This window comes from Fistularia commersonii, chromosome 17, assembly GCF_037954325.1.
Source record: "Fistularia commersonii isolate RoL2024-O1a breed Wild chromosome 17, RoL_Fcom_v1.0, whole genome shotgun sequence".
Classification (NCBI taxonomy): Eukaryota; Metazoa; Chordata; class Actinopteri; order Syngnathiformes; family Fistulariidae; genus Fistularia; species Fistularia commersonii.
Window position 1 is genome coordinate 13,518,389 of NC_141300.1, and position 11,231 is coordinate 13,529,619.

An 11,231-nucleotide genomic window follows, 5' to 3' on the forward strand; every position below is an offset into this window, starting at 1 on the left:
CGAGGAGGGTCCACCGCCATTCCCAGGGCTCGACACCACTACCTCGCCTCAAGACAGTCCTCAACACATAGAATAAAATGAGATTAAACTGTATTAATACCGGAGGAAATAGTTGTGCCAGATGTCTCAAAAATTGAAAGGAGTGATATTGCACATGACAATGAATCAAAAAAATATTCCACATTTTATAAAAAAATTACATCAAGGTAAGAAATACTTTATTGATCCCTATAGGCGGACTTATTTTGTCACAGCAGCACAACAATGACAGTATCAATGAATATGAATATAAAAATAAATAAAAGAGACAATTACAAGATAGCATTAGATATTCACAAATAAATAGCAGAGCGAACAACAACAAGGATAAGAAAAAAAAAAACAGCAAGGGAATAGACGACCAAAACGACAACAACAACAGAAACTGAGTGACAACCACAACATGGATAAAATTTTTTAAAAAGATAACATAGTTAGGGCATGACACGTGCGAATGAGTGAGGCAGTGAGGTTGTGATAGCACAGATGCAGATGCACAACTGTGATAGGAATATATTCAAGATTTAAAGTGTTCATTGTCCTAAGTACAGTGTGGAAATGTGTTTCCTTGTACAATAAAATTCTTACTCTGCTGTCTGCCCTGCATTTGGGTTTGCATTGGCAATAAAAAGGTAGTGTAAACATTTTTATAAATATGAACAGGATTCAACATATTGCACATGATAATTTAATTTAATTTAGTCCATGGTACTGAGTATGATTACTTGAGGCTGAGTAGGCTGGGATTAACGAGGTGGGATTTTAACATGAGCAAAGTTAATTTAGAAAAGATAGTCCACCAAGTAGGACGAAAAAGCCAGATTTGTTTCTTGGAGTGCTATTTAAGGTGAAGGCATCTGTAACAATGCATGTGACTTCCTCAGGCGGTCACATTTACAGTGGTTTCCACTGTTCTGCCACATTTTGCATGTCTAACTTGTGATTTCAGAGATGCTTTATAGTTCTGGTTTCAGGCATAGCCACAGAGGTCAACTAAAACAAACTGCATCGATGAATTTGTTCCAGGGAAAAAAAAAAATGCAATTTTATTTGCAGATGTATGTATAATGTAGGTTAGCCCTGCAAAGAAGCCACATGATTTGGTAATTCCTTATCGCCAACGTTTGACGTCTTACTTCAAAGAGACGATCTTTGATCGAGGACATTTGAAAAAGGGGTTAAAGGTCATTTCCGCTATAGAGACAGGGTTGTCATGGCGATGTATCCGTGTCCGCTACCGCCAAACGCAGCCCACCACATCCGACAACAAATAGGACACTTAAAAACTGACAATTAAAGATTATTTTAGATCATTTTGAAACAATAAAAAAAAGTTGTCTGAAACACTGAGCAGAGACGAGCCCAGTAGCTGGACCTCCAGGCCTCGCTGAGTGTGTTTGTGGTGTATGTGTGTGTGTGTGTGTCTGTGTACGCGCGTGTGTGTGTGCGCGCGCGTGTGTGTACGCGCCTCCGTGGGTGGAGACTGAGATCCTCCTCCAAAAAAAGGACAACAATAGCTGAGCCGCTACAAGCCTCGTAACCTACTTTCCCCAAAGAGGCTAGAAATAGAGTCCATGTTGCGAAGGCTGTGAGCCGCAGGGGTTTGAGAAGAGCTACCGGGGCCAGGTGAGTCCCCGCCGCCGGGGTCGGCGACACTTTTTCGGTTGTTTGAGCCACTAGAACTTCTGCTGAACTACCAAGGTTACCCATGAGAAGATTAGCCGTTACCGTTCCCACTGGCGTACGACGAGACATATATATACATGCATTAATAGCTGTATACTAAACATGTTTATTTACCGTGTAAACGTGATGTAAGTCATCTTGCCCCCGGCTGTTTGCCCACAGATGCAGGGCGATGACACCGGGGAGGCGTTTGGAGTAGCCGCGGGGTTTGACAAGAGTTATATTTTTAAAACGTTTTAAGAGTGGGGAAAACAAGTCCAACTTTGGATTCCTGGAAACGTCTGCCCACCGAGATCGACCCGGGAAAACGTTAGCTCGTAGTTGGTTAGGACAGCGTTAGCTTTTAGTTTTGTCCGGATTACATTAGCTTAGTTTGGTCCGGATTACGTTTGGTTGGGATAACGTTCGCTCGAATCTGGCCCAGATACCGTTTGTTTAGGATAATGTTATCTTCATTTGGTCCAGGTATCATTAGCTCAAACTTTGATCAAGATAGCCTTAGCTCTGAGATTGGTCCGAATAACGTTAGCTTAGTTTGGTCCGAATAACGTTAGCTTAGTTTGGTCCGGATAACATTAGCTTTGTTCCGCCCAGATAACATTAGCTCAAAGTTTGGTCCGGATAACATTTTACCGAGGTTGGTTGAAATAATATTAGTTCTAAGTCTGGCTAAGATAACGTTAGGTTAGTTTGGTCCGGGTGTCTTCGGTTAAGTTTTGTCAAAATAATGTTTGCGGAGTTGGGTTGGTAGCTTAGTTTGGTCAACGTTCAGCAACTTTTGCTAGCAATGTAACACTTCGGCTCAGGGCCCAAAAGTGCTGCATGCCCAACAGTCGTGGGGGTTGTCACGTCAACGTGGCTTTTCGGGAGAACAAATCTAAAACTTGTTTATCTAATAGAAATCCTAGTAAAACAAAGTTGAGTCTGTGCAGCCCAGTGGCATACAGCAAACTGGTCCGCCTTGTTTTAGAATCAGCATCACACCCAAAGCAATATCCTTTATTATGTTTACCCAGAAACAGTCTCCATTCCTTCTTTGGACTGCATGCATGCTGTCACCTGCTCGGGTTTTCATCTCAAAGCACTACCACGAAATCGCTAGTCCCCAGTTTTAGTTACAAATGTGCACATTGTGAGAAGCTTTTGGAATATAATAGGCATTTGAGTGACCTTGATGGAATGCAGTGAAAATGTTGTCGTGAGGAGCGTTTCTCGAGCATGTTTTAATTTTACAGAAAAAAAATTTCATTCTGTCTCGTTTGCAAGCCAGTTCTAGTCTCAGAAAGTTGAGATACTTTATTAATCTCGAAGGAAATTAAGGAGTAAGAAAGAGACTTTACCATGGAGGTGTTCTTTTTCCTGAAATGAACTTGACGTATAATGAATTGTATTAGACACAGTGTGAAGAGCTGCCACCCCACAGCAAGAAGGCGCCTGGTTCAATTGCTTTGTATGTTCTCCCAGTATCTGTGAGTTTTCTCCAGGTTCCCCAGTTTCCCGGTACAGTGAGTGGCGTTTCAGGACTTTCACAGGTTTTTTTTTAATGTTTCAATTGTTGAATCTGCAGTTTTGAAGGTCTTCCTCCTCGACTCACAATTCATCACACCATTAAGTTTTATGAAAACTGCCTTTATGAATTTGCACTTGACATGTGTTGAGGGCCCTTTGAGTGATTGTGTGACGTGTCTTCCCACAGAGATGAATGAGGCAGAGGAGGGGCCTGAGGAGGTTCCTGCGGACCTCAACGATGAATCAGAAGCTTCAGGTATGTTTAGTTAGCAGGTGCTCGGACTAGGAGACATTGCAGTCACTTCATTTGTTTGCCGTTAACATAATAAAGATGAGGCACAGGGGCCAAAGTGAAACGACAGAGGGTTGAATTTTGCAGTCGTCTTTCTGTGTCGTCATGAAGCACTGATCGTGTTTTCCAAGCACAAATACCAAAACACCCTTTGTTTTCAGGTTGGCTCTCGTGAGTTTTCTCATTTCATATCCTTGTAGCATTTGGCTTTAGCTCTGGCCGGCAACTGTTGCCGGCCATTTGATGTAAAGTGCAAAGAACTGGCTAATTATAACAATAAAATAATTTATCGACACATTCAGCAGAACCCTTTGGATCATAAAAAGTCTCGATTTGGGCACTAAAAATTACTTTGCTCTCAGTAGGAGAAGGCGAGTGAAGGGACAATACATTAGGAACAGGTGCATACGGGGGCGACGTGTTTAATGTCATCATCTTTCACATGTTTTGCTCAGACACCCTCAAAGACCACCCGCAGGCACAGCCGGGTATGTTGGGCAGGCTGGCCGGGGGCCTTTACGGCGCCACCAGGGGCGCGTTAGGAGCCACGGTTGGCAGCGTGGCCTGGATAGGAGGGAAGAGTCTGGACCTCACCAAGACTGCCGTCAGCTCAGTCGCCGCCGTGCCTGCCATGGGAATCGGGCTGGTGAAAGGCGGAGCGAGCGCCGTAGCTGGAGGAGTGACGGCTGTCGGCTCTGCCGTCGCCAGCAAGGTCCCAATAGGAGGGGGGACCAAAAAGAAGGACAAATCTGACTGATTGGGGAACAGAGGAGAATCCCACACTGCTGGGGTGTGTTTGCCTGTTGGGGTGTGAATGGACCAAGCTGCAGATTGACTCAGATTAGTTTACATGTCTTTGTGAGGGGAGGGAGGGGAGGGGGTCTGTTGTGTTTCTTTTCTTTTTATTTGAACCTGCATTTCTGTTAACCTCTCATTATCATTTTATCAGTTATCATCGAAGTAAGAAGGTACTGATCTTTACTGAAATACAACGCCCCAAACCTTTCAAAGTGCCTGGTATTATTCAAAAGTGTGTTTGTTTTTTCTTTTTTTTTTTTTTTCATTTTCGTTCTCACGAAAGGACCCGTGAATACACTCAGACGTAGCTGAAGAGACAATCGTTCATCCGTAATGATGTAAAACTGATGTTTGCTTTTTGTTTCGTGACTTATCTTCGACTGACCCATAGACAGAGCTTCAAGCGTTCACAGGAGAAGGTCCCGCTCTACACATGTGTTCAGGGTGCAGAAATGGGGGGGCGCGATGATCTGCGCAGCGCCATCTGGTGGTCACCTTGCCAGCTGAGAACATGGACTTTCTAATGGCGAGTTGGACGGTGTGTGACGGTGTCAGGAGTGTATATACGTTTAGCTTGCAGTGTTTTTCTTCAGGTGGCTATCCTTAGCTTCAGTTAGTCTGTCTCTGGAATTGAAACGTGTTACTGTGGCTTCTTGGAGGCCGACAGTTATCTGTCCTCAGAATGGATGAACACCACCAAAGCTCCATCTGTTCAAAGAGTGAAATTCTACTTCAACATTTTCCAAAGGATCGTCATGTACTGTTGTTGAGGTTTTTTTTTTTTTTCATTATTTAACTGGCTTTGTTTTGGGATTAGCTATGATTTTCTGTTGTCCGTGTCAATGCATGTCAAGATGTTTGCTCAACAATAATGTTTTCCATTTGACAGTGTTCGACTCAGAAGCTGTTTAACGTAAATAAATGCTGGAGTTTCTGTACGTCTCGTATTTGCGTATGAATAAGATCATGCTGCATGAGAACAATGAGGAGTTTGTCTGGGATGAGAAGATTCCAGGGTTTCTTTGATATGTTCACACTCGGTCTGGCTGCATGGCTCCACCTGTGGCCCGGCAATTGGTCCAGGGTGAACCTGCCTCTCGACCGGTCACTGCAGGGATAGGCTCCAGCACCCTCCAACCCTCGATGTCGATAGTGAATGATTCGGATACCCTTTCATGAAGCCATGTGCACAGTCTAGAATCCTCTTTGTTGGATTTGGTATTCGGCAGAGTTATTGAAGCGAGAAGTGCAACTGAAAATCAAGCGTAATCCATGGAACAGAGTCCATTGGAAAAGGAGAAGCTGGAGCCGATGCTGCCGGTCTCAAGGTCTGCATTCAGAACCGGGGATTCCTTGCTGAAAACTGACACAGATGCGGGAAGAGTTTCACATCCTTTGAGATCAGGTCACGACAGGACTTATATACAGTCATTGTTAAACATCAAGGCCAGTAGAAGGTTGTGGTCCTCGACTACACCTTATAGCAAATAAGCAGAAAGTGTTCACAGCAGAACAAAACCCCTTTTAATGCAAGTTTTACGACAGCGAGTTGTGGGTCCGTTTACTTTTTTCTGTCTATCTCCTCACCCTCAGCTCACCTGACAGGTGACCCATCACACTGCTGTATCACGACTTTGGACGCCACGTTGTTCCTTCGGTCCTCTAACTCTCCCGGACGTGAAAGCAGGTCCTTTACTACTTGAGGATCACCGGTCCCACAGACGCCACAATCCTCGCGCCCTTCGGCTTCGAGACCATCGCATCCAAGTGTCTCTCTGCGAATGGATGCACAAACATTGTTAGATCCACGAGCACGACGCTTAACCGGTTGTGCGCGTCGAGAACGAGTTCCGTACTTTTCCTGAGGCAAGCCTGCTCACAGATGTGGCCGGGTGCTGGAGTGCAAATTGCTGTGCTGCAGTGGATGTATATCTGGAAAGAGTAATGTGGACTTGATGCATCATGGTGCAGCAAGGCGGTTAGCACTCCACCTTCACACCAAGAAGGTTCCTAGTTGGATTCCCATAGGGAGGCCTTTTCTGTGTTGACCCTCCATGTTCTCCCCGTGTCTGCATGGGGTTCCTCTAGGTTCCTCACACAGTCCAAAAAAATTGCGTGAGGTTCATTGGAGACACTACATTATCCAGATGTGTGAATGATTGTATGTCTCCCTGTGAACAGCTGGCAACCGGTCTAGGATGAAACCCTCCCAGTGACCTGCTGGAGCCATTGGCAACATGCTAGCCTGAGCACCTTGGTAAGTGCTAATAAGTACAGTATGTCTGTTGCAATCATACAAGGTGCAGCACTGAAGTGTCACGGGGCAAATCTTGGAACATAAAGAAAAACAATTTTGGATATAAGGTTGGATATTTGGTACTTTGTAGTTTGGCACAACTACCCAGCAAGGACTGCATCCTGATATGCTGTACTTCACATGCTCTTAACTCTTCACAACCCTGGCTGACATTCATTTACAGCATCCATTTTGATTTTTAGATAATCTCTGCTTACCGTCTGACTCAGAGGATCCATACTTTTGCCGTCCACGAAGGTAAACATTTGGAAAATGAAACGCTTGTAGTGATTTGGGAACTCCAGCCCCGAGGTATGGTCAATTTGGACCAGCCTGGACATGTAGCGGTCATTACTGTACGGACACCTGTGGAGAGGAGATCATTGGAAACGACCAGTAAATAATTTGGGAAACTGCTTTTGCGTCATCACACGTGCTAATTATTGGAGTTACTTCAGTGATTTACAAGGATATTTGTCAAACATGGCACTATGCATCGGCTTTGTGCAGAAATTCTGTGAAATGTACATTCAGTATTGACATCACCTGAATGTCTTTCCCGCATTACAATTAGTGGTCATAGGGATCAGGCGTATCAGAAGCTATCAGAAGACATATTAGAACAGGCTTTATAATGAAAAAAAAAAAGTTTTAGTTACCCGTCTATCAGAATTTCCCACTGGGGCAAACTGTGGGGGTATAAACCTGTGGTTGCCCAACAGTGGCCAAGAATGAGGACAAGGTTGGGATCCGTCTTATCCAACAAGCGAACCTGCACAAACACAGGGTCCCTCAGTGTTTTGACCACAGGGTAGTCAGCGTCCGTATAGAAAGAGTTATAGACCACATCCACTGTGCCAACAGAGATACAAGTCACTATTACTTTCCCGAATTGTCGACAATCACTGCGGGCGGCCACACCGGGAACGACTTACAGTCATTGCAGCCCTTCGACGAGCATTGTCCGTTGGCCAATGTCATCTCCACGTGGATGGGTCCGCGGGCAACCACCGGGGACTGCGGGGGCAGAGGCTCCAAGACGTCTACGCTCACCCTCTCGGCAGAGCTGCTGACGTAGCGACACTGGAAACGCAGTCTGCAAAGACAGACCTGCCGCTGAGTCGCTCTGGCCACAAGCCGGATTCGCTCATTATCATTCTTATCTTTCTCGACGGCCCTCGCACTCGAAAGAGCTGTCTCTGGTGACGGCACCAAGTTCTGAGAGGCCCACTTCGAGTAAGGCGATCATCCAGTTCTCATAAACGATAAATCCAGGCTCCTCCTATGAGAGGCGGGGGAAATGGCACTGCAAAGTCAAAAAATCTGCGTTGACCTCTATTCTTACCATGTCTCTTTCAAAACAAGGGTTTTACCTTCACTACAGTGCCACAGGCCGTCACAGGAAAGTGGTAGATGACAAAAGCAGAGTTGGAGTCCTTGTAGGTACATCCTTGGTCATTCCTCAGCAGTGTCAGTCTCTCGGTGATAATGTCTGGAAAGGTAGCATCTTTGGCCACGACCACGATGAACTGGGCGTCCTTGGTGCATTGGACGGTCACTGGTGCCAAGAAGAACCGGTTTTAAGGGTCAGATATTATCGGTTGAACTGAAAAGCTTCTCCTTTGGCTTTCGCGGTGAACTCCACCAAAGGGCCACTAAACTCACCCGCCTTTCCGAAGTAGCACTGCTGTTCCCTGAAGCAGCAGTCGATGGCCTCGCATGCCGCCGACGTGATTCCCGGGAGTCCACACGGGATCCTAGCGCTCGGGTCCACCTCACACTTTTGAGCCGGCGGCTTGGGAGCCCCTGACTTGCCCAGGATGTAGGACATGCCGGAGATCTGGGAGACCTGATCGTCGAAAATTTGAGACGTTTTCTGATTGTTGTTCTTCGCGCCGTGCGTGACCTGCCTATTGTTTCCTTGTTGGTTAGACTCTTGTGAATGCCGATGCGACTGTGAGTTTTGAGAATCTCGGTTGTCCCGCTGTTGCGTTCCTGTCCCGGCGTCTAGTCCGGACCACAGCGAGCACCCCAGTAGCACTATGGCCACGACGGAGGTGGCGCTCCGGCAGGTCGCCATGGTTCCACAGCAGCTCAGCCCAGGCACTCTCTATGTGAGCCCTTCGCGTCCTACGCTATATTTATACCCTCTGAGACCAGATAGAAAAAAAACACGTCCTTCCCACATCAGTACCAATCAATCCCTCGGTAGCTTCACCCAAAAGCGATCGTGGGTGCATCGTGTTCGATTCCAGGTCTATTTAGGTGAATGATTCACCCGCTGGCATCGGTGGGCATGGGAAGGAGGGCAGGTTGACATGAACTCGTGAGCCAATCCTTCATTCGGGTCACAAAACCCTTTTCCCAGGTCTCAGTGTACTTTGTCTCCCGGTTGCGCATTGTGACGCACGAGTCCATCCATCCCCCAGATTGGTGGTTGGCTTCGCCAGAACATTTGGACGTCAGTCTTTGTTCTAATAAAAGCCTCGGATGAAGAGATTCCGACTGTAAACACTTCTTTAAGTGTCTCGTCTGCTTCTCCGCTTTATTTCTGGACGGCGGTGTAGTGGTGAGTGGGTGCACCTCACAGCTAAAAGTTCCCTGGTTGGATTCCCACCGGGATCCTTTCTGTGTGGAGACTTCATGTTCTCCCCGTGTCTGCGTGGGGCTCCTCAGGGTTCTCCGGGTTCCTCCCACAATCCAAACACATTCAGGAGATTCATTGGAGACACTTCGATATCCAGGTATATGAATGAGAGCGGGAATGGTTGGATGTCCGTGAGGTTTGAATGAGGGGGTGAATGGTTGTGTGTGATGGATCCAGGGTGAACCCCTCCTCTCGTCCGATCACAGCTGGGATAGGCTCCAGCCCCCCACGACCCTGACTGCAGGATAATCGGTGTAGATAGTGAATGGATGGATGGATTATTTAGTGGTAGGACCACCTTGTGGGGTGAGTGCCTGAAACTTCTGATTGTTTGACTCCAAAGTATTTATTGACCGATCCAACACTTGGGTCACTCAAACTTTCCAAAAAAATAAAGGGTCCTTGTGACCTGACAGCCGCCGGCTGTTTGTTTTCTCTATCACGTTTCATTCAGTCAGCAGTTTATCTCTTACCAACAGCACCACAGTCAAAGGTCTGGGTGACTTCGGGGGTGCGGGGGATGTCTCCTCCTGTCTACATGCACAAATGTCCTGCAAGACACCAAATCCCCAGTTCCTCCAGATGGTCTGTTCAGAACAGAATAAATAAACACGTAAAGATTATGCAGCTGCAGAAATCCCCGGAGAGTCAAGGGAACATCCTCACCACCACTTTGACAGAAGGTCATCAGCTTTGAGGAACATCAGAGATACGAGCTGGAGAAGTTCTTGACACTGCAGGTTGCACGGATTCTAAGGATCTTTCTAGAAGGTGATTGGTTGTACTTCATGTACTCTAGTGACTTTTTACATAAATACTGATATTTCCCGCTGGATGCGAGGCAAGCGCTACGGTGGAGCAGTGGTCGGAGCTTCCAGTTCACACCTAGAAGGTCCCTGGTTGGATTCCCAAAAGGGGCCCCTCTGTATGGAGTCTCCATGTTCTCCCGGTATCTGTTTGGGGATTCTTCTGGGTTCTCCAGGTTCCCTAAATTGGCCCTAAAAAGACTATATTGTCCAGATGTGTTAATGAGAGGGTGAATTGTCATATGTCTCTGTTGGGGGCCCTGTGATTGGTCCATGGGGAACCAATCATAGCTGGCTAGGCTCCACCCCCCCAACCCACGACCCTAACTGCACGAAAAGCGGTCTACATGATGAATACATGAATTGATGAATGGACGGATGGACAATAATGTTTCATGGTTGTACCCCGTCAGACCATGATGTGGAGCTGCATCATCTGCCTGGTGGGACCGGACTGGGGTGAGATGTTTTCTGAACACTAACAGCATCTGCTCCTTCAAGAAGAAGCACAAGAGAACAAAACAATCATCTGAGATCACATCTGTGCTGTGACTTGACTTCCTTTTTTGTAAGTCACAGCAAATAAGACCAGGTCCCACTCAGCTGTGACTTCTCATTTTGCAGAAGAATTATTTCACCAAACTGGCTGGTGCTTTGCAGAGCGTTTCTCACAAGATATGTACAGGAGGATGCTGAGGTTGGAGCTGCCAGCCAGGAGGTCTAGAGGAGGTTTATGGATGGATAGGAAGAGGACACTAACTTAGTTGGTGTGAGAGGAGAGGGTTGGATCGAGGCGGGCGATTGGCTGTGGCCACTAAAAAGAAGAGAAAGGAGAAAACAGAAATGCCGTCGGGGTGTTTATCCTTTTAACACGGTGTTCCTTTTCTGCCTGGAGAAAAGGTTACTTCTCGCCAATCAGCTGACACGCATGACATGATATTTGTGGCTGTTCCTTCCTGCTTTTTCCCTTTTTTCTTCAGCTTCTCGTGCACCTAGATTGGTTGTTTTACCTTCTCAGGTCAGTGAATAGCTCTGGAACGGCTGTAACTATGTTTTTATATGTGGTTTTTTTTTCGGACATTGTGTGTTTCGCAGAGATTACTGTTTACGATCGCCTTTTCAGTTGCAAGCTGCGAGAGGTCATTTTCAAGAAAGGAT

At 46.4% G+C, this 11,231-nt stretch overlaps 2 protein-coding genes across 2 annotated transcripts; one reads left to right on the forward strand and one right to left on the reverse strand.

Annotated features, from left to right (window-relative positions):
- Positions 1–1,514: 1,514 nt before the first annotated feature.
- On the forward strand, positions 1,515–5,262 carry tmem263 (transmembrane protein 263). The gene is made up of 3 exons (XM_086163828.1): positions 1,515–1,665; positions 3,422–3,490; positions 3,982–5,262. Exons 2-3 carry the CDS (start codon positions 3,424–3,426, stop codon positions 4,281–4,283), a joined length of 369 nt encoding a protein of 122 aa, XP_086019954.1. The 5' UTR covers positions 1,515–1,665; positions 3,422–3,423; the 3' UTR covers positions 4,284–5,262.
- Positions 5,263–5,583: 321 nt separating this feature from the next.
- Positions 5,584–8,700, reverse strand: LOC147225245 (zona pellucida sperm-binding protein 4-like). The gene is made up of 8 exons (XM_086163689.1): positions 8,286–8,700; positions 7,994–8,178; positions 7,805–7,902; positions 7,556–7,716; positions 7,280–7,472; positions 6,839–6,986; positions 6,181–6,256; positions 5,584–5,687 (listed from the first exon to the last, which is right to left on the reverse strand). Exons 1-8 carry the CDS (start codon positions 8,698–8,700, stop codon positions 5,584–5,586), a joined length of 1,380 nt encoding a protein of 459 aa, XP_086019815.1.
- Positions 8,701–11,231: the final 2,531 nt, after the last annotated feature.

Excerpts from the sequence above, each read along its gene's own strand:
- tmem263 (XM_086163828.1), top strand. The coding sequence starts at position 3,424 with ATGAATGAGGCAGAGGAGGGGCCTGAGGAGGTTCCTGCGGACCTCAAC. Across the intron at positions 3,491-3,981 it reads CGATGAATCAGAAGCTTCAG|ACACCCTCAAAGACCACCCG; the intron begins GTATGTTTAGTT and ends TGTTTTGCTCAG.
- LOC147225245 (XM_086163689.1), bottom strand. The coding sequence starts at position 8,700 with ATGGCGACCTGCCGGAGCGCCACCTCCGTCGTGGCCATAGTGCTACTG. Across the intron at positions 7,903-7,993 it reads CCTGTGGCACTGTAGTGAAG|GAGGAGCCTGGATTTATCGT; the intron begins GTAAAACCCTTG and ends CGCCTCTCATAG. Across the intron at positions 6,257-6,838 it reads TGGATCCTCTGAGTCAGACG|ATATACATCCACTGCAGCAC; the intron begins GTAAGCAGAGAT and ends TACTCTTTCCAG.